Source organism: Acomys russatus, chromosome 7 (genome assembly GCF_903995435.1).
Source record: "Acomys russatus chromosome 7, mAcoRus1.1, whole genome shotgun sequence".
In the NCBI taxonomy this organism is placed as follows: domain Eukaryota; kingdom Metazoa; phylum Chordata; class Mammalia; order Rodentia; family Muridae; genus Acomys; species Acomys russatus.
Window position 1 is genome coordinate 59,225,148 of NC_067143.1, and position 21,696 is coordinate 59,246,843.

General features: G+C 45.0%; 1 protein-coding gene and 1 pseudogene across 2 annotated transcripts; one reads left to right on the forward strand and one right to left on the reverse strand.

Moving 5' to 3' along the window:
- Positions 1-737: 737 nt before the first annotated feature.
- Positions 738-17,431, reverse strand: Tmem9b (TMEM9 domain family member B). Of its 2 annotated transcripts, none has more exons than XM_051149208.1 (5): positions 17,306-17,431; positions 14,127-14,218; positions 9,807-9,915; positions 7,320-7,454; positions 738-950 (listed from the first exon to the last, which is right to left on the reverse strand). In XM_051149208.1, the coding sequence occupies exons 3-5, from the start codon at positions 9,888-9,890 to the stop codon at positions 795-797; spliced, it is 375 nt and encodes a 124-aa protein (XP_051005165.1). In that variant the 5' UTR covers positions 9,891-9,915; positions 14,127-14,218; positions 17,306-17,431; the 3' UTR covers positions 738-794. The 2 variants fall into 2 exon arrangements, with proteins under 2 accessions (XP_051005165.1, XP_051005164.1); XM_051149207.1 differs by lacking the exon at positions 17,306-17,431 and adding an exon at positions 16,797-17,078.
- Positions 17,432-18,439: 1,008 nt separating this feature from the next.
- Positions 18,440-18,907, forward strand: LOC127192305 (transcription factor BTF3-like; annotated as a pseudogene).
- The last annotated feature ends 2,789 nt before the right edge of the window (positions 18,908-21,696 follow it).

Sequence of the window (21,696 nt, forward strand, 5' to 3'; positions counted from 1 at the left end):
GGCTTAAGAGAACATGTCTTAACTCTTAGTGTTCAAGTTCTTAGAGATACTAGAAGAAGATGAGGAAGACCACACACACTGAGACTGTGTTTAGTTATCAGAGTAAACCAGCAAACGGCCAGTTTGTTCTTGGACACGTTGCATCAGACACTACAGTGCACGAAACAAGTCTGCATTTCATGAGGAGCCACCAGGCATTTCAGATCCAACTGACCATGAAACACGGCCATGGGCCAACCGGAATCTTAGGTAATGCAGAGAGTGCAAGAGTCAAGTAGGGAGGCCAGCGCACTGATAAGCCAGCTACGCCGGAAACACTAACAAGTGTGTCTTGCTAATATTTGCAAGAAGGTCTGATGTATTTACAAATCTGTCTGGTAAAGTGACTTGAGAGAAGCTACTCAAGCACTCCCAAGGCTTCCATTTCCTCTCCCACCACAAAAAAACAGAAGCAAAAACACACCTGAAAATTATCTTGAAAACCAAGTTAGAACTGTGTGGTGAGAAAGAGAGCTTGTTCCAGGCACAGACTTCAGGATAACCCACAGGCAGCTTAATTTTATTAGTAGAAGTCACAGGTAGGAGAAGACTTGGGCCTGTGTGCTTTAAAAATGTCTCTATTAATACACTGACAAGAAAAGTACTGAGCATGGGGCTTGCTCCCAATTTTGAGTCTCCCTCCATCCAGCAAAGCTTTGTAAAAATAGCAGTGCGTGAAAGCCCATGGACACCCAGTCCATTCTTCGCACTTGTCGGCCATGGTTTTTTCTAGTCACCTTGATTCCAGTTCCCAGTTAGCTGAGGACAACGTGCCGGTCGAAGACAGACTTCCGCTGCTCCTGAACCTGAAGCTTCCAGCGCTGCTGCGCATACTCTACCTTGTTCAGCACGTTGGCACGGCTGCGAGAGCGGGCCAGCACATCGTGGGCATTTGCAAAAGGCTGATGATCCTGAAAGTCAAGGTGGAAGGTGTTATAGATGGCAGGATCAGCATTAAGCATGCAAGAACAAACAGCCTGTGAGTGGACCTAGGGCCGGTGTTCAACCCTTTGCCAGTCAGAAGCAGGGCAAACTCAGCTACAGAAGCAGAGGATTCCCAAGACAGGAACAATAAGCGATCTGTGAGGAACACAGCCATAGGTTTCCAAAGCATGTTCCTTAAGGAGCAGAAACTAAGGCAAGGACGATGGTCATTTGCCTTAAAGAGAACTCCTTTATGGTTACTGGGAGAATAGCCTATTTTCCTGGGTCAGTGAGATGGCTCAGCAGGTAAAGGCGATTGGCACCAAGCCTGACTTGAGTTTGGTCCCTGGGCCCACATGGAGGAAAGAGAGAGCTGACTCCAGCAAGCTGTCCTCTCACGTCCACATACCCTGAGGTATGCATGTGCCCACATCCCCCCTCCTGCCCTCTCCCATAAACAAACAAATTAATTAATGCAATTAAACTTTTTGAAAGGGCTAGAGAAATGGTTTAGCAGTTAAGAATGCCTGCTGCTCCTCCAGAAGACCTGAGTTCAGTGCCCAGCACCCCTGTAAGGTAGCTCACAGTTGCCTGTACTCCAGAGCCAAGGGATCTGCCACCCTCTTCTGCAAAAAACGTGCACATAAGACACATAAACCTTTAACATCTTGACAGTCTTGCCATGTCACTCAGGCTAACCTGGAACACTATATTGTCCAGACTGACCTCAAACTAGCGGTTCTCCAACTTCCCGCTCCAAGAGCTAAAATGCTCACACCACCCATGCCCAGCTTAAGAAAGCCTGTTTTCACATAACTATCTCCATGACAGATATTAATGTAGGACTTTTGTCTGTACTGATCAGTATTTCATAGCTCACCTGTGGCAGAGGAAAGCTCTGACTTTCTATTTCCCAACTCTTATTATTTCAGAACTGTTAACATGTCAGCTAGGGCCACTAGAGCAGGCGGGGCTCTCAGAGCCCTACCCGAGCTGGTCTTGATGTCTCTCTGGGCCCTAACAGGCACCAATGGACTGTTTTCCACCGCTTCCTTGTTTTCCCTGTTCCCTACTCTGCAATGAGTCAGAGCTCATGTGCTTCAGTAACTTCTGGTATCAAGGAGTGTGAGGCCTGGCTTACTTCAGCACGTCTAGTCAACAAAACATCTTTCATTGCAGAGAGCTCCATGGCTTCCATGTTAACTGCTCTCTTAGGAAAGAGGCTAATGAAGGTTACCCTGGTTTGTGTACAAAGCCAGAGTCTCCTGTCGAAATAAACTAATGCGACAGGATGTTTGTAGTCATTACACAGGAAATCATCCCACTAATCTACCTATGGATGAGATGTCAACACAGCTGCCCACATGACAAACAGCTTCAATTGTAATTTACTGTTTTCGTTTTGCCTTTTCCTTGAATTTTTTTCCTCAGCCCCATGTCAGCAAAGTTTCTAAACATTCCAACAAAGGCCAGGTCTCGTAAGCTAGTTTTGCCTATAGGAGAGAAGCGACATCCTCCTGCTGCGTGCAGGCAGCCGGGCCTGGGGCGGCAGTGGAAGCGAGTGGGAAGCTATGCCACCTCCTGACTGCTATTTGGGTTTTACCTGGTTGTGTCTCTACAGCAAGACATTTCTACTATGTTTATCTATCCTAAGACTTTTCTTCCTTTTCATTTAAAGATTTATTTGTTAAATTCAGGTCTTTCTTGCATGTATGCCTGTACACCGTGTTCATTCCTGGTGCCCATTTAGGGCAGAAGAGAGTGTCAGATCCTCTGAGTCTGGAGTTAAAGATGGTTGTGAGCCATCAGGTGGGTACTGAGAATAGAACCCATGCCCTCGGCAAAAGCAGCAGTGCTCTTCACTGCTGAGCCACCTCTCCAGCCCTTTATTTCTTTTTAAATGTTAAAATGTTTATTTATTATTGTATATGCATTTGTATGTCAGAGGACAGCCGTGGGCTTGTTCTCTCCTCACATCTGTGTCTGAGCTCTGGGACTTGCACTAGGATGCTGGGCTTGCTCCTGCAGTAAGTGCCGTTACCCACTGAGCTATCTTTCTGGGCTTCAAAGAAGCTTTTTTATTTGTTTTACTATTAAAATTTTACTCTATTTTTAATTATAGGTGTAGGTAGGTAGGTGTGTGCACATGAGTGCACGTATCCATGGAGACCAGAAGAGGATGTTAGATTCCCTAGAGCTGGAATTTCAGTTGACTGTGAGCCACTGTCAGGGGTCCTGGCAACTGAACTCGGGGCCTCTGCAAGAGCACTGGGTGCTTTTAAGTGCTGAGCCCACCCCAAAGACTTTTCTATAAGGAGTCTTTGTCTTCTTTATCAAAATGCCCTCCACTTTTTATTTAACTTAGGCGATATATCTTCTGCAAATCTCATTGTTTGTTTTAGCGCTACAAATGAAAATTATAAAGACAATGGCATGAATCTAAGCTGTTCCTCAGATACAACAAGAAAGATGAAGGAGGAGGACGGCTAGCTAGGCATGGTGGCGCACACCTACAACCCTAGAGCTCAGGAAGACTGCTGCAGGCCTGAGGCCAGCCTGGTGTAGACAGTTCTAGGCCATCCAGGGACAGAAGCAAGACCCTGATGAGAGGCAGAGACACTGAGAGGGGTGGTAGGGGGGAGGAAGGGAGGAAAAATATTTTTAAAAAGAAAGAAAGTAGAAGGCTAAATAAATTAACATTACTTGATTTCATAAGGAAACAAACTGGCCCAAGGTCATTTAACAAATTAGCACAAACACTAACTTTCATGTGCCTAACCCTAAATTTGTGTCATATCTCCCCAGTTGTTTTGGGTAGATTTCTATGGGAAAGCGGTGCATCAGTGATTTTGTATATAAAATATTACTACCATTGGTTTATTTGGACAGAAACAATACTGCCAAGAAGGAAGTGCTTTACCAGGGCCTCTCAGTTACACAGTCCTGTCATCTACTCCTCAGGGCAGGAGAAGAAAAAAAAAATCTTAAGGAACAAACTCAAATGACTAAACAAACCAGTTAATCCGTTTGGTCTGCTGTTCACCTACAGAACAAGATTGGACTAGTTGCTCAGACACTGGGAGAATGCAAATAGGGATTTTCGCTTTCATATGTTTGTTCTTTTTACACCTGGTAAAATTACAATGAACACAAAGCATGCCTTAGTGGAATGTTTAGATAATAATGACTATTTGTCCTGGATAGATGATATGACAAATACTACCATTGTTTGAAGTGAACCTCTTGACTAATTGTACTCTTTTATTTGCCCTAAAATTTAATAAAAATGTGAAAAAGAATGCCTTAAAAATAAAACTTTAAAAAGCACACACTAAAGCGCTCCCATGCTAGGTAAGCAGTTTACAGGAACTGAAATTTACCTTCTGCTTGTACAGTTAAACTCATAGCTTTGGTTGGAAAACCTTTCTCTGCATAGAATCAGTTTGACAAATGTCAGAATCAGCTGGGACTCTTAGTGACAATATTCCACAATGGTCAAATGTGCAGGCAGAATTAATCACTGAGGGCAAAGCATTGTCACTAAGCATATGAGCCTATGCCTCCCACCATGTTCACATCTACACATTTTGCACTAATTTATGTCCTTCATGTATTAAGTGAGCATTGCCTCTGAGTGAGCAGCAGGTTATTAATACTGTAATATTAATACAGTCAGTGTACATCCTCTGTGCTAGGAATGGAGATACCATGAGGCCTTTAATATACATTGTACACCAGTACTTCTCAACTGGTGCTGAGTCTGTCCCCATGCCAGGTTACTTTTTTTTTTTTTAAGGGGGTGGGGGTTAGGTTTCAAAACAGGGGTTCTCTGTGTAGCTTTGCCTGCATGTACACTTGCAGGCCAGAAGAGGGCATCAGACCCCATTATAGATGGTTGTGAGCCACCATGTGCTTGCTGGGAATTGAACTCAGGACCTCTGGAAGAGCAGACAGTGATCTTAACCTCTGAGCCATCTCTCCAGCCCAAGATTTGTTGTTTTTAAGTGTGTATAAGTGTGTGTGTGTGTGTGTGTGTGCGCGCGCGCGCCTGCAAAGACTGGAGGCCAGTGGCATCAGAGCCCCTGGAGCTGGAGCTACAGGCAGTTGTGAGCTATTTGATGTAGGTGCTAGGAATGAGACTCAGATCACCTGCAAGAGCAATTGCACTCTTAGCTACTAAGCTTTTTAGCACTTTAGTATTTTTGTTTTTTGTTTTAATTTATTTTGTACTGAGACAGGTTCTCAAGTTGCCTAGGTTGTCACTGAACTTACTATGTGACCAAGAATGATCTTTAACTTCCAATCATCCTGCTTCTACCTCTTAAATCTTGGCATCACGGGTATGCACCGCCACACCCCGGCCTGCCTATGCCTGTTTTCTTTTGAAATTTTAATTTATTTTATTACATCAGATCTCCAAACTTGACTTGCTCTCAATCTACTAAACTGCTCCTGGCATTTTTTTTGTTTGTTTGTTTGTTTTGTTTTGTTTTTTCAAGACAGGTTCTCTGTGTAGCCTTGGCTGTCCTAGAGTCACTTTGTAGACCAGGCTGGCCTCGAACTCACAGCAATCCATCTGTCTCTGCCTCCCAAGTGCTGGGATTAAAGGTGTGCGCCACCACTGCCTGGCACATTATTTATTATTAATTAAAATGTTTGCTTTGTGTATGCATGATGTGTCTGTGCACATATCTGTTCAGGGAATACAGGCCCACGAGCACGCCAAGGCAAGTGTATGGACGTTAGAGAACAGCTTCCGGTTTCCACCTTGTTTGAGTCAGGGTCACTCCCTGGTGTTCTCTGCTGCATACACAAGGCTAGTGACCCATGGGTTCCTGAGAATTTTCCTGTCGCTGCCCCCTTTTAGTAGAAACCCAGAGTTACAGCATGTGCTACTGACAGATCTGAGGTTCAAACTCAGGTCTTCATGCTTGTCTGCCACAGACGTTATCCACTGAGCTATCTCCCCAGCCTCCACCTAGAATTCTGTAAACATAACCAATTGAGGTGCAGAGCTGTATGCCCGTAACCCCAGCACTTGGAAGGTTAGGCAGGAGGTGCTCTGTGCTACACTTAGTGAGCTACACTGTAAGACACTGCTTCAAAACAAATAAGGGAATTAAGGAAAATGTCTGTCTTTTTTCCCTTTCCTTGTTTGAGGTAATTGTTGCTGGTTTTGAGTCTCTTTATGTGGGCTAGGCGACACTCAAACTTGTGAGCCCCTCCCTCAGACCCCTGAGCGCTGGGATTACACGTGTATGCTCCATCCTTGGCCCTGATGTTTTATTTAAACAGGGTCTAGCTAAGTTACCCTATATCCCTTGAGCTGGTGATCCTCCTGCCTCCACCTCTTGAGCACCTGGGATTTCCTGTACTAAAAATCCTGGGACTCACTCTGTAGACCAGGCTGGCAGCAAACCTCAGAAATCCACCTGTTTCTGCTGGGATTAAAGGTGTGTGCCACCACTGCCCAGCTAAAAATACTTTTGATGGTGGTTAGCAAGCTTACTCCAGGCCTGGCTTTTACAATTGACTCTTGAAATTACATTGAAATTTACACTTTTAGGAATGTAGTCTAATAAAATAGAAAGAAAAATTATTCTAAATAGTAATTATATATGATAAGAAAGTAATGGAATATTCAGAAATATCCTATATATGACATTGATTAATAATCAATTCTCTAAACTACACTAAACTACTTATAGATTATGCTAATTCCTAGACATTTTTAACATGTATATCTGTATGTGGCATGTATGCATACATGTGTATCTGCTTATATGTATGTGTACATGTGTATTTGTGTACATGCCCATGTATGTGCATATGTGTGTGAAGGCCTGAGGTTGACACTTGGGGTTTCCTCCGGTGCTTGATCAAGAGGCACCATGTATTCAGATGTTAATCGCTGCCCCTGACATTCTTACTGTACTACAGCAAACCCTCATGTAACCTAAATGACATTTGTGTGACCTTACCTCCAAAATTATCCCTGATTGGCCAATAAAGTGCTGACACTGGACTGAGCAGAGGAGTGAAGGTTCAGAGTTTTGGGAGGGGTTGCAGGAGGGGAGAGAGGAAGAGAGGTGCAGGAGAGGAGGAGCCTGAGGAAAAAAGCTGCACTAGACACTTTCCTCAGCATGAACAGGGCAGGTTCCTATATAAACTCTTGCCAAGGACCATCAGCTCAAGTAACTGCATCTATAGCTTGTACAACAATTTCTTCCTGGAAGGATGCACACTAAGATGAGAACTTGCTTCAGTGTCTCAGTGAGGATCTGTACTAACATGAAAATGCCTACCTGTGACCACTCCCACTACACAGATGACACTGACGCAGCCCCAGAACTCACCCCAATGTCGTCATCACTCTGCAGCAGCTGGGAGTGTCCAAAGAGGCGCCTCTTCAGGATGGGCTCAACTAAGGTAAGATACACCATGTACAGAAGCAGGAGGCCCAAAATGGAGAGATAAATTATAATGGTAACCTAAGGGAAAAGGAAAAGAAGTCACACCTCTGTTCAAGCCAAAGAACCAAAGTTTGGTTGGTAACAGTGACATCTACGCAGTGCACAGGATCTGTGTGCCAGCCAAAGTCCAACAGAAGAGGCAAACTGAGCCCAATGGAGCAGGAAAAGAAGGAGCAAAGCTTTGCCTCTGGTCACCCCCACTGCACCCTGCACAGCTGTTTTCTTTCTTCAGCTGAACACAGCATCTACACTCACTACACTCAGCGGTCTCACACCCCCAGCAGCCTACAGGAATGCTAGCCGACTGTGAGCCAGGAGGTTTCAACAGGACACTCCTTCACATCAGTGGAAGTCAGCAAACTCATTGTCAGGGCAGTGATCTTTTTTTTCAGGATATTAATTCGTGTGCTGCCAAAAGTGCAACATCCACTCAGCTGGCTATAATAAAACAGAAAATATCAACAGCTGGCAAAAGCACGGCGAGGTAGAACCTCACACATGGTGGCAAAATTGTGCAACCAATTTGGAAAACTGTCTGGCCATCTCTTACACAAACAAACACACTACTCTAAGGAATGTTCCCAAGAGAAAAACAAACATATATCCATAGAAAGACACTCATGACATTATTATTCATAATATAAATATGGAAAATAGTACAGATATTCATGAACTGAGAAGTAGGCATACAATGGAATACTATTTATCAATAACATAAAATGAAGTCCTGGTGCATGCTACAACCTAGACAAGGTAAAAAAGTCACAAAGGGCCACATAGGATGTTACTTACATGATATATTAAAGTGAATATAGGCAAAAAGTGACCGTTTGGGACCAGGGACAGAAATGTTTAAAAACTGAAACTTAAGAAGTTTTAGTTTACTAAATTATATACTTAAAAGCTAGAGAATTTTAGGGCATATAAATTATACATTTAAAAGTATGTTAAAAAGCATATGAGTTGGGGTCAAACACTGTCCTTTTAAGTGTGAGGTTCTGGGCTCTACAAAAAGGAAAGAGGGCTCTGGGGAGATGGCTCAGTGTTTAAAAGCACTGGCTGCTTCTAGAGGACCCAGGTTCAGTAACAGACACCTACACAGAGACCCATAACTGTCTATAACTCCAATTCTCAGGGTCTGCTACCCTCTTCTGACCATCAGGCATGCAAGTGGTGCATGGGCATATATACAGGCAAAACATCTATGCATATAAAATAATAATAACTTAGGGGACGTGAGAAATGGTTCAGAAGCCTAGAGCACTTGTTGCTCTTTATAGAGGACCAAGTTCAATTCCCAGCACCCAAATGTTGGCTAACAGCCATCCATAGTTCTAGTTCCACAAGGTCTGATGCCCTCTTCTGACCTCCATGAGCATCAGCCAGGTACATGATGCATAGAGATCACATGACATGCAAGCAAAACACTCATATGCATAAAAATTAACACGTCTGAACACAGAGAGACCCTGTCTCGAAAAAAACCCAACCCCTCCAAAAAAATCAATACATCTTTTTAAAACTGAATGGAAAGAGGACGGGTAGAGAAAGAGAAGAGAAGAGCACATCACAAACCCGAGGCATGGTGAGCTTTCCCTACGGGGATGAGCACTGCTGTGACTCAGAACTGATGCCCCACATTCTCCACGAGGCCTTTTTGTTTTTGTTTTGAGATCGGTTCTCTCTACATATGTAGACCAGGTTGGCCTTGAACTCATGGAGATCCAGAGATCCGCCTGCCTCTACCTCCTGATTATGAAGCCTTTTTTTTTTTTTAAGGTATGGAATGAGAAGCAAGATCTTTTTTTTTTTTTGAAGATTTATTTATTATGTATACAGTATGCATCAGATCACATTATAGATGGTTATGAGCCACCATGTGGTTGCTGGGAATTGAACTCAGGACCTCTGGAAGAGCAGTCAGCGCTCTTAACCACTGAGCCATCTCACCAGCCCCGGGAAGCAAGATCTTAAAACAAACAAACCAACCTAAGAACAAGCGCTTGCCACCATAATGGAGTAACTGAGCTCATTAGAGACCTAGTGGTGATGAGGTAGCTACACCCATCTCCTTCTGGAACTGAAGATCTGAAGTTCTGCTTCTACAATAGTGACTAAATGCATCATGCTGCCAAAGGTTGGGAGAAGCAGTGGTCTCCTGGCCTTCAGCATACACAATCCAGACAGAAATTACCATCTATTTCTTTCAGGGCCATTTTACTCATCTGTTTAACGTATCCTAACTAACCCAGAAAGCAAAAGCAGGTCCATCATTACTTTTAGGGACGTTTAAACGTTTCTGTCTTTGCTGGAGAGCAGGTGTGAGTGTGTGTGCATGCATGTATGGCTGTGCACATGCTCATGTCTCACCTTGATTGTGACAGAGCTTCTTTCTTCATATTTGCATTCACATCGCAGACAGTATGCTTCTACGTCAGGCCCCCGCACAGGCATGGGCTCCACAACATGAAGGCAGTCACTGAAAAAGTCAGGGCAAAACACTGCAGAAACCTGGCTTCATATTATCCCTTCTCTGATCAAAACTCTTCCTGAAACCCAGAATGAATATTAGCTTATCCAAAGAAATAAAGAATGAGGAATCAATAAGTCAAAGTGAAATAATTCCTCTCCCAATATTACCATTTTGGTAAGATTTAACAATGTCAAAAGCCAAAGACACTATAAGAAGCCAAAAGGCAATGACTGTTATGTCCAAGTTGCTATTACTAACAGTTTCAGATGCCGTAGGAAATCCATTAAGGTGTTTGACACCACACCCAGCTCCCAATTAACATTATTTTTAATTGCCACAATGTAGTATATGAATGGCTTATCACATTTAACAGAATGGTAAATTATGAAATGTTGAAAAGTGGACCCCTAGAGTCACAGTGAGAAATAATTACATTCTTGGGCCAGTTATGCTGGCACATGCTTTTAATCCCAGCACTAGAGAGGCAGAGACAGGTGGATTTCTGTGAGTTCCAGGATGGCCTGGTCTACAGAGTGAGTTCTAGGACAGTCAGGGACTGGTGATACAGCTCAGCAGTTGAGAGTGCTTAATGTTCTTGCAGAGGACCTAGCTTTGGTTCTCAGCATTCGTATCAGGCAGTTCACAACCATCTATAACTCCAGTTTCAGGAGATCTGATGCCCTTTGACCTCCAAGGACACCTGCATGCGTGAGGTACATATAAACACATGTAGGCACAGATATAATATGTAAATTAAAATTAAAATTTTAAAGTATTGTAAATGAAAAATGAAGTATACAAAAATAAGAGAGGTGGCCCAGGCGTGGTGGCGCACACCTTTAATCCCAGCACTGGAGAGGCAGAGGCAATTGGACCTCTGTGAGTTCAAGGCCGACCTGGCCTACAAAGTAAGATCCAGGACAGCCAGGGCTGTTACACAGAGATACCCTGTCTCAAAAAACCAAGAGAGAGGATGTGGCAGTTATTAAAAAAAGAAAGGAAGGGAGGAAGAAAGAAAGAAAGAGAAAAGCAATGCTACCAAAAGTATGTTTTCTCAGAATCTGTCATTTCTAAAAAACAACTACTTTGCATTTTGCAGTTATGTAGTGAGGCATGTGCTCGTGCTTATGGGCAAATAGTTAACCAGCTGGGCAGTCTCCCAGCCCTCGCTTGCATTAGGTGTGTCTTCATTAGTCATCTCTGTCTCAAGAACGCTCTGACAGCACCCTATCTTACTGCAGCCACTCTTCCGGGGGCTCTCAGTGTCTGAAACGATGCCTTCTTATCTATCAAAATGCACCTTCTCAGGTTCTGCTGCCTCTGAGCTTTAGCACCAGAAACAAAACTCAAAATGGTGTATGTGATTAAAAGTTCAGTTACCTATAACAAGTAATTTAATTTAAACAAAAGCTGGACATTGTGGCGTACACCTATAATCCCAGTGCTTGGAAGGCTGAGGCAGGAGGATTCAGAGTTCTAGGCAGGCCTGGGCCACACAACTAGACCTTGTTTCAAAGCAGAAAAAGGAAAGGAGGGAGAGAGGGAGAGAGGGAGGGAGGGAGGGACGGAGGGAGGGAGGAAGGTGGCACAGAGAGAAGGAAGAAGAAAAGGCTGTGTAGGGCTGGAAACTGCAGGAAGCGGCTTTTGTTGTTTGTTTGTTGTTGTTCTTGTTGTTGTTTTTTCTGGGGGGTTTGTTTTGTTTTGTTTTGTTTTTTTGACTAACCAATAAAAAAACAGAACTAGCCTCAAGCTAGCTCAACCACTCTTAGCAGCTAGGAAACATCTCCACCTAGTGCTCCAAGGAAGAAATCAGCTTTGACCCAGATCCTGCACTGACTTTCCTAGTTTCTGTCAGCTATTCAAGTCAATAAAGAATTTTAAAGCTAACAACTGGACAAAACAAGAGGCCCAGAGAACAGAAGGGTTTTACTGGGTTTTGTCTTGTTTTGTTTGTTTGTTTGTTGCTGTTTGTTTTTTCGAGACAAAGTTTCTCTGTGTAACAGTCCTGGCTGTACTGGAACTTCCTCTATAGAGCAGGCTGACCCAAACTCACAGAGATCCACTGACTGTGCCCTGAATGCTGGGAAAGGCATGTGCCACCACTGCACGCATGCACGGCTGAGAACAGAGGGTTAAAGTGTATTTAGAGACTCGAAGATGCAGATTCCTGGGTCCTTGGGGAACCACAGTATCCTAGTCTACCATAACCTGTCTGTCTTTCCGAAGTTAAAAATTCCCATTGTCAATTGGGAACATAAATCTGCAAAAGACTTACAAACAAGAGAAAGTAAGGGAGATGGAAGAAAATCCCCAATAAGTCTTATTTTCACCTATTTATTTTCAAGGCTCCTGGTTTTAATTTGTAACCAGGGATGAAGATGTGGCCCTGCTCAGCACAGAATAACAAACAAACAAACAAACAAAAAAATCAGTGTTAAATACTTGAAAAGTGAACTCCACTAATACATATAACATTCTGTTATCGATAAGAAAACAAACTGGTTATGCATGCTCAACAGCTTTGGAAAATTATGGCTGTAACTTAAGGATGTGTTTGAGGGCTGCGGATAGTGCCCAGTGGGAGGACATTTGCCCAGCATTCACACGGCCCTGGATCTGATCTTCAGTACAAAGCATTTGAGCTTGCACGTATTATATAAAGTAACCTGCTGGGACAAAACCCACTAAAAATGCACACCAGTTACTTTGTAATATGAAAGTACCTTAAAACAGAACACAGACATTTATGAGATCACAAGAGCAAACCCACTCAGAGGAAGGACAGCAGGTTACCAAGAAGAGACTTGATACCCTATGAGCATATACAGGGGGAGGAGGTCCCCCTCAGGAACAGTCATAGGGGAGGGGAGTAATGGGAAAATGGGAGGGAGGGAAGAATGGGAGGATACAAGGGATGGGATAACCATTGAGATGTAACAAGAATAAATTATTAAAAAATAAAAAATATATAAGGACCAAAAAAAAAAAAAAGAACAAACCAAAAAGACTGAATCTAAAATGCATTATTTAGTTTGGGAAGATATAATGTGGAAAGAATAAACAATTGCACCAGAGAAACTAAGTGCGCTCAAAGTCAGCTTGGAAACTAAGTGCGCTCAAAGTCAGCTTGGAAACTAAGTGTGCTCAAAGTCAGCTTGGAAACTAAGTGCGCTCAAAGTCAGCTCGGAAACTAAGTGCGCTCAAAGTCAGCTCGGAAACTAAGTGCGCTCAAAGTCAGCTCGGAAACTAAGTGCACTCAAAGTCAGCTCGGAAACTAAGTGCGCTCAAAGTCAGCTCGGAAACTAAGTGCGCTCAAAGTCAGCTCGGAAACTAAGTGCGCTCAAAGTCAGCTTGGAAACTTGAGATGGGATAAATTTAGTCTTGCTTTCTGATTGTTGATGATTACAGAGCTGTGAAATCAGGCATGGACCAAAATACCTATCATTTGGAGCTATTCCTGTCAGCCTTCCACTGTGGCTGTGACATCACAGTCCCACTGGGGGAAGGACATCCATCCTGCGGTATAACCTGCCACTTCCTGGGTCAAGGCACATACAGATAAGCCTGCCATGCTTAAGGTCCATTGGGATAAACTGAGAAGGCTTCTGCTGCTCAACTAGTCAGTGAGAATCGCAGCCATTGCAAGCCTGGCCGCCCGCCTGCCTACCCGCCTGCCTGCCTGCCTGCCTGCCCGCCTGCCTAAGGGCTGAAAGGGACTGCGGTCTCAGTATTATCTGAGCCTCCTGACACACACCAGGAGAGAGTATACTTGATTCTCATCCACCTCTGAAGCTCTGGAACTTTTAACTATAGTCTTCAATATTTGACAATATGTCATCAAAACTTATAAACTGAGGCCTGGGGAGTACATCAAATGAAGCCGGTGTAACTTGTTTTCCATTGAAAAGTAAGAGGGATAAAGCTTCCTAACCAAAGTTAGGAAGGCATAAGAGAGTACTATTAGTAGTTTAGGGACAATGAACTCAGTCCCATCTCCGTATGAAACCTTCCCAGCCTAGAGCTTTCTGGTTAGAATACAGTATTCCTTTAGATTTGTACCATACACTCAGGATCCTCGTCTCACTTTTTTCAAATAGAAATAGAATTTGACACTTTTGATTACGAACAAAATGAGACATCATATGAACACTCTGAGTTAACAGTAAGAACCACAGGGAAAAAAGGTGATAGGTGATTTCTTGGCCCAGAATACTTACCAATCTTTCTGAGATATGTTCTTATTATAAATATGCCCAGGGTTCTCTTTATAGGGGGGGCAGATACATTTACATCTCACGTCTTCAAAATTCTGTAATAAAGGTGAAAACAGATTGTTTATAGTTTTTCATCAAGTTTTAAAACAAAATCTGCCCATGTACATTTTGCTATGTATCCCCTGTCAGATATTTCTAAAACCATTATAAAGACGTGGTTTTGAGAGACAGAATTTCTTTTTGTTTTGTTGTTTTTCAAGACAGGGTTTCTCTGTGTAATAGCCCTGGCTGTCCTGGAACTCTCTTTGCAGACCAGGCTGGCCTTGAACTCAGAGATCCGCCTGCCTCTGCCTCCCGAGTGCTGGGATTAAAGGTGTGTGCCCACCATGCCCGGCAAAGAGACACACTTTCTAAAATCCACAAGACCTTAACTGTCTCATTAGACACACTTATAAATAGCATGACAATGAATTGTGTTGTTATCATCTACCTGCCACTAGAAAGAAAGACACTGCATGACAGATAATAGGGCCCCCCCAAGAGAAATGCTGACACAAAAGAACTGGGGAGAACCAAATTAAAGATTATTCATAAGCAAGTCACAGTTCTAGGCTGGGGGTGGGCGCAGCTAAAGCATGTGCCAAGAGCGCATAAGGGCCAGTTCAATCCACAACACAACAATGATGGGGGGGGAGCCAGAATTCTTCTCATTTCTTCTTTTCTAAATGTTTCCTTTTGGGAGAAAGGCACTGGGCATAAGAGGGGCTGAGTCAGCTGTAGACAGGATGAAGATTCAGGGGCCCGCAGCCCGTGCTAGGAGAGAAGTCCAAAGGGGAAGTAGCTTGACTCTTCCTAATGTTCCCCCAGGAAAGTGGGCTTCCAATCCCTGGCCGACAGGGAGGACACCACCCATCAAAACAAGTTTCAAGAAGCAGAGAAAGCAGGCATTATATGCTGGATAGATCCAAGAGGCGCTTCCTCAGCAAAGGGGCGTTTTGTTTTTGTTTTTTTGTTTTTTTAGGTTTTTGGTTTTTCAAGACAGGGTTCCTCTGTGTAGCCTTGGCTGTCCTGGACTCCCTTTGTAGACCAGGCTGGCCTTGAACTCACAGCGATCCACCTGCCTCTGCCTCCCGAGGGCTGGGATTAAAGGCGGGCGCCACCACCACCACCCGGCCAAAGGGTTGTTTATATGAGAAGGCAGTGGCTCATTAGTCCCCAGAGAGAATGTCCACTGCTCCCAGGTACAATGAAATGTCTGGCAGAACTGCTGACAGCTCCTCAACGCATTCAGTAGCCACTGGGCCAGACCCTGTGTTCAGTGGGTTAGACTCAGATAAGCAAGAGACATGGCCCCTGTTTACTGGGACAAATCCTGCCACGGGGAGATGATGGACAAATACACACATCATGTATATCACGATACACTACAAAAAAAAAAAAAAAAAAAAAAAAAAAAAAAAGGGTGTGACACCCATGCAGAGAGGATGCCAACGACATTTCAAGATTTTCTGCTGTCACTATTTCTGGTGACATCAGAAATATTTAAACCCAAACCAAACCAACTCGGATCAAAAACACCTGCCTACCTGTGACCTGTCTTCCCCGGCCCTTTATAATATTTAAAGATACTATAGAACTCTTCTTTTAAAAATGCAGTGTCACTGTGTCCCACCACACCAGAGAGTCTTTCTATTTTCCCCTCCCCCAAAAATGAGTTAGCTTACTGGTGAAAAAGCACATGTTTTCTTGGGCCAGGCTAGTTCTGGGGCACCAGAGACCATGAGGGGACCAGAATAGTTAAGAAAGAACAATAGAGGCTTGGCAGTGGCAGTGCACGCCTGTAGTCCTAGCACTTGGGAGGCAGAGGCAGACAAATCTCTAAGTTTGAGGCCTCTTAAGTGTGGTCTACAGACTTAGTTCCAGGATAATCAAGGATAAACAGAGAAACTCTGTCTCGAACCCTGTCGCCTCACCCCCACTACCCAAAGAAAAAGAAACTAAGAAACACTATAGGGGAAAGGACACAAACTCTCCTCCCCTCTCTCCTAGGCCACTTCTTTCCTTACCTAGTATATTATCAGAAGAGGTAGGGCTAGATGTGTGTGTGTGTGTGTGTGTGTGTGTGTGTGTGTTTCTGAAGAGGAGCTGGGTGAAGAGTACCAAGTTGGTGAGATGGCCCCATAGGTCCTCTTGGGAAGAGGTAATTGCTACAAGAGGGGAGCCCACACACCATGGCAAGGGCATCCGCTCATGGATGAGTTGAGGGGAGCTAGTCCCTAGTAGGGAAGATTTCTAGAAAATGAAGGTTTCCCATCGTTTGGGTTGGGGGCTAAGGTCTGGTGAAGTGCGGGGCCCACGGGGGTGAGCTGCGGGAGTTTAAGGGTGCAAAGTTCAAAGCACCTAGGGCTGGAAAGCTGGCCAAGTTCCGGGTGTGTGCTATCCAGCTGGGAAACGTCAAGAGGCGGAGGAGTTGCAGACCCGGTCCGGGCACTGCCAGAAGCTGAGGGTTAGAAGGCTCTTAGGAGGGTCGATCGGCCGGGGCTGTGAAGCAGGCGATCTGGCTGTCGAGTTGGGAGACCCCCGGGAGTAGGGAGCAAGGGGACAGCCACTGTTTCTGCCAGGCCAGAGGCAGGGGCGGAGCTCCTGTCAGCAGCCAGGCGGGGCGGGACTCACCTTGGCGGCGTCTGTCAGCTGAGCGAGCAGCAGCACGGACAGCGCTAGGCAGGACAAGCTGAGCCCCGAGCCCAGCCGCAGCAGGCTTCCGCACCAGAGGCTCGCCATCGCGGGAGGCAGCCGCCCCAGCGAGCCCCGAGCCCCGCGCCCGGCTCGGGATCCGGCTCGGGATCCTCCGCCCGCACTTCCGCCTGGGCCTGCGCGTCACCGTCCGCTCCGGGTCAGCTGCGAGAAAGCCTCCGCCCCGGAAACGGTTCCGGGGACACAGAGCCCGCCGCGCCCGCTGCCCAGGGGTGCACAAAAGTCTGGGGTCTGACCCTGCAAGGGCTGGAGAATCCAGCGGCCCCAGGGAGCAGGCCACGTGGGCCGAGTCCTGCAAGCCCGGTAAGCCCCATCCCCGGGAACTGCCGAGGCGTGGAGACCTGGCCGGGAGAAGCCCAGCGTCCCGAGATCGGGAGCCCACCCGGCGGCGGAGGGTCGGGGCTCGGCTCCTGCGCTTTGGTACTAACCTGCGCCTGGTGCACCGTCTGGACTCAGCCCCCTGCGGAGCTCCCAACCGTCCCCGTGAGCTGTCCACGTGGGTGTGGCTTCCAGTAGGAGCGGACCGCCTTGGGATGCAGCCTGGGGTTGGGAAGTGGGCCCCGGCGGCAGAGCTGGGCTGGCTCAAGTGAAGCTTCTCGCTGTGTGGACCGCCCCGGCAGCATCCCCCCCCTCCCCCTCCCCGCCCAGGCTGGACTCCAGGCGCCACGCTCCTGTGATGCAAGGCCTATTTAAAACAGCTGACCCCTCCCTCAGTTCAGGGAGCTCTGACCCTGCTCCTTGGGGTTTCTTCTTTTGCAGATACTGTAGGAGCACCCTGGAGAGGGCACAATGCTTCTCATTAAAAAAAAAATTTTTTTTTTCACTTAAGTAGAGACCCTGGGGGTAGTGGAAGGGATGCATCTTGCTCATCACAACCCTTAGGGATTTACTGAATGTAATCAGGGACAGTCACTTCACTTCAATTAAGAGGGGAGTGGATTCTGTGAATCTCAAAATCTACTCCCATGATACCCATTTTTTTTTTTTTTTTTAATGGGCCTTTCCTGGTTGGTGGAAATTTTTAGTTATTGGGCAAAACTTTAGAGCTCCGTGTGGCAATTGAACATTTGAGATGTGAGTAGTCTAAATGGAGCTATGGTGTAAATGTATACTGTACTTCAAAGGCAGCGTGAGAAAAACAAAAGCCTTATTTTAAAATACCGATTAAAGTTGTGAGTACTTGGCTGCTCTTGCAGAGGACTGAGGTTTGGTTTTCAGCACCCACGTGCCAGCTTAGAACCTTCTGTAATTCTAGTTTCAGGGGTTTAGTTCTGCTCTTCTGTTCCCAAACGGCACTGCATGCGTGTGGTGGTACACATGTGTACATGTTGACATAGCATTCATACACATAAAATAAACATTTTGAATACTGATTAAATATTTTGAATAGTGATTAATATTGGATTAAAATAATTATTAAATTTTGCTTTAAAAACTTTTCACTCTAGATGCCACCGTGTGCCCCCATGTGTGTGTGCCTTAACTCAGCCAGTCTGCCTGAGACCTTGTGAGTGTGAACCCTAGATGCTCCCACCCCATGGCCCCATTTCCACTCCAACAAGATGAAAGAATCGATCATGAAGGCAGGAAAAACTCTCCAAACTGCAGGCACAAGTTCCCATTGGTGGGGAAGGAACCACCCACAGAAAGAAGGTGGTTCACAGAACAGCCACAGCAGAAATTACAGTTCTTAAAGAAGTTAGGGGCAAACAAGATCTCTGATACCGAAGAAGTGAACATGTTTTACAAACCAAGAAGCAATAATCCATTTTCACAATCCTAAAGTTGAGGCATTTCTGGTGGCAAACGCCTTCACTATTACAGGTCACGCCAAGACAAAGCAGCTGACAGAAATGCTCCCCAGCATCCTATAGCAGCTTGGTGCAGACAGCATGACTAGTGGAAGGGGACTGGCTGAAGCTCTGCCTAACCAGTCTGTAGATGGAAAAGCACCACTTGCTACTTGGGAGGAGAAGGTTCAAGATCTGGAGGAAATTTTTGAAGAGGCTTCTAAGAATGAAACAAACTGAATTGAGGCGATTTCTGGAGAAGGTAGCACTTATAGAAGTGTGCTTTTAAAAATTATTTTGTTTATGAATCTGATAAAAATCTAGATTTTTAGCCAGATGTGCTGGTACACACCTTCAATCCCAGCACTCTTGGAGTCAGAGGCAAGTGTATCTCTCTGAGTTCCAAGCCAACCTAGTCTACAAATAGATTTCCAAAACAGCCAGGGCTACACAGAGAAAACCCTGTCTCAAACAAAACAATCTAGATCTCTAATATTTTTAAACCCAAGCCCCCTGGATATTGCATCTCTTTTCAGTTTTTGCTTATACACAATCCATTCCTTGTGCCAAGTTAAGCTGAAGAAGCCTGGGAATAAAGTTTGAAATGAGTTAATAAAATTCTTTGCCTAGTAAAAAACAAACAAACAACAACAACAAAACTCAGTGTGGCTACTAGAAATTTTTTTGTTCTAGAATGCACAGTGTGGCAGCCATTAGTGGAGTGTAACTGCCCATAGACTGGAGCTTCAGGTTAAGGTAAAAAGATCAATTACAGAAACTGGGTGTGGTGGTTTAAATAGGAACAGCTTCCATAGACTCGTGTATTTGAATGCTTGACCCCTGGGGAGTGGCCTTGTTGGAGGAAGGGTGTCACTGTGGGAGAAGGCTTCGAGATCTTACATGCTCAAGCTACGCACAATGCGGCACACAGTCCCCTTCTGCTGCCTTTGGATCAAGATGCAGAACTGCCCACACACTACCATGAGGATAATGGACTAAACCTCTCAAACTGTAAGCCAGCCTCAATTAAATGTCACCCTTTATAAGAGTTGCTGTGGTCATGCCGTCTCTTCACAGCAATAAAATCCAAACGAAGACACTGGATCTTAGAACTATATCTGCCAAAAGTGAACGTAATGTCAGCTGATTTTAATAGCCCTGGAAGGCTTGGGTCTTCTTCCTTTGCCCTGCTTATATGTGTGTGATTCTTTCCTGTAGATCAGGGATCTTTAATGCCAGAAAGCCTTCCTTGACAAGCATACGTGTCTGGTTTTGCGGATCTCTTTCCTAACTTACTCTATTATGGCAAAATTGTGTTTTCATATATTCCTTTATGCTCCCATCCCCCACCAAAATCTTGTAGGCCCTTTGAGCATAGGAACCTTTGTCTTACAATCTTTGGACCTGGAGACTGAGATCCAATCATTAATGTGGGGATCAGGGAAAGAAAAAAGGGAGGGAAGGAAATTCATTTAGTTGTCTCAGGGGTAACAAGTACTTACTTTAGTCCTTGCTTGATTTCTTTCTGACCCACAAGAAATGAGGCTGAGAGGTCCAAAGTGCAGATGGCAGAACCTGGGGAACTGATGCAGGGAAGGAAAGACTTCTGACTAGGACCCATCAGAGCCGTTCCATTTACACTCTTACGTTCCATTTACACTCGGCACTATGAGCATCCACCCTCCTCCCTGCCCTGTTACTGGCTTCCCTGTAGGTTGTTTTTTTTTTTTTTTTTTTTTTTTCCTATTCCCTTTATTATTTCCTTTGCCATGCTAGGGATTAAGCCCAGAGCCTCACACATGCCAGGCAAGCTCTTTTCCACTAAGCTACACCCCCAGCCCCTACTCCATTCCTCTTGATTAGCAGGGCCAGGGTTCTCTACACCGGATCTGAGTCCTCATCTCTAAGGAAAGCCTGAAAAGGTCTCCTTGTGGGCAGTGGTTGGGAAGGCAAGAGGAGCCATCACCAAACTTAACAAAGTCTGAATTAGTTTACTGATTACTTTATCATGTATACCTGTCAGTTTGTCTGTCTTATTTAGTCTCCTTTCATATGAGGTTTTCTGGACTCTGGGAAACCACGTGTGTGTGCCTAACCAAACATGCTATCACTGACTAGTGCCCATCATAGTACCAGTAATTGTGGGGCCAGAATGTCATTTCTGTTCTCAGAGCAGCTGGTACCACCATGGCTGCTAAATTCTTGGGTTCCTAAAATAACAAAACAGTTTTAACTGGTGCAAGAGCAGCAGCCAGTGCTCTTAACTATTAAGCCATCTCTTCCGCCCTGCCCCCAGCCATTGTCATCTTGAAATCAGCAGCTGTGACCATCTGCTCCAGACCTTCCCAAGAAGACCTCACCTCAGAGACGAGATAGACTCCTTTCCCCTCCCTGCTGCCAGCAGTACAAACCCTGTCCCAGATGATGTGGTTTTGGGGGGCAGGGTGCTAAGGGAATATAGGTGGTGCAAGGTTGACTGGGGTTGGGATGCCAGTGACAGCCACCCAAAGTCGTCCATGCTTCTGAGTTCGCCAGCTGAACTTGAGTTTGTATCTTTGTTCAGCTGCTGTCTCTGGGGGTAAGTAGGTGTTTCAGAGTTTCCCAGGAAAAGTTGCACAGCATTAATTTTTATTCATGCAGTATCGCTGAGACTTATAATGAAAAGCAGCAGGATTGGCTCTAGTCCTCTACACTCAATTTCTCATCTCTAAAATGCCTTATAGTTTTACCTTCTCTGTGATTTAGCTCCATATTTCTAAACAGCATGTTTTTACTGTTGTTTGTGGTACTGGAGGCTGGGTTGAACCTAGGGTCTTGTTCATATCAGTGCAGGACTCTACCAATGCTCTTTTGGAGATGAGACCTCACTAAATCGTCTGGGCTAGCCTTAACTCACTTGGTAGCCCAGGCATGCCTTGAATTTGAAGTACTCCTGCCTCAGCCTCTACTGAGTAGCTGGAATCACAGGCCTAGTGCTATTATTTCTTAATTTCTTAGTTGGTGCATTGTTCTACGTTTTAACTATAGGA

Coding starts and splice junctions, on each gene's coding strand:
- Tmem9b (XM_051149207.1), bottom strand. CDS start 16,904: ATGGCGAGCCTCTGGTGCGGAAGCCTGCTGCGGCTGGGCTCGGGGCTC. Junction 9,916..14,126: donor AACATATCTCAGAAAGATTG/GTAAGTATTCTG, acceptor TGACTTTTTCAG/TGACTGCCTTCATGTTGTGG. Junction 7,455..9,806: donor GAAGCTCTGTCACAATCAAG/GTGAGACATGAG, acceptor CTTTTCCCTTAG/GTTACCATTATAATTTATCT.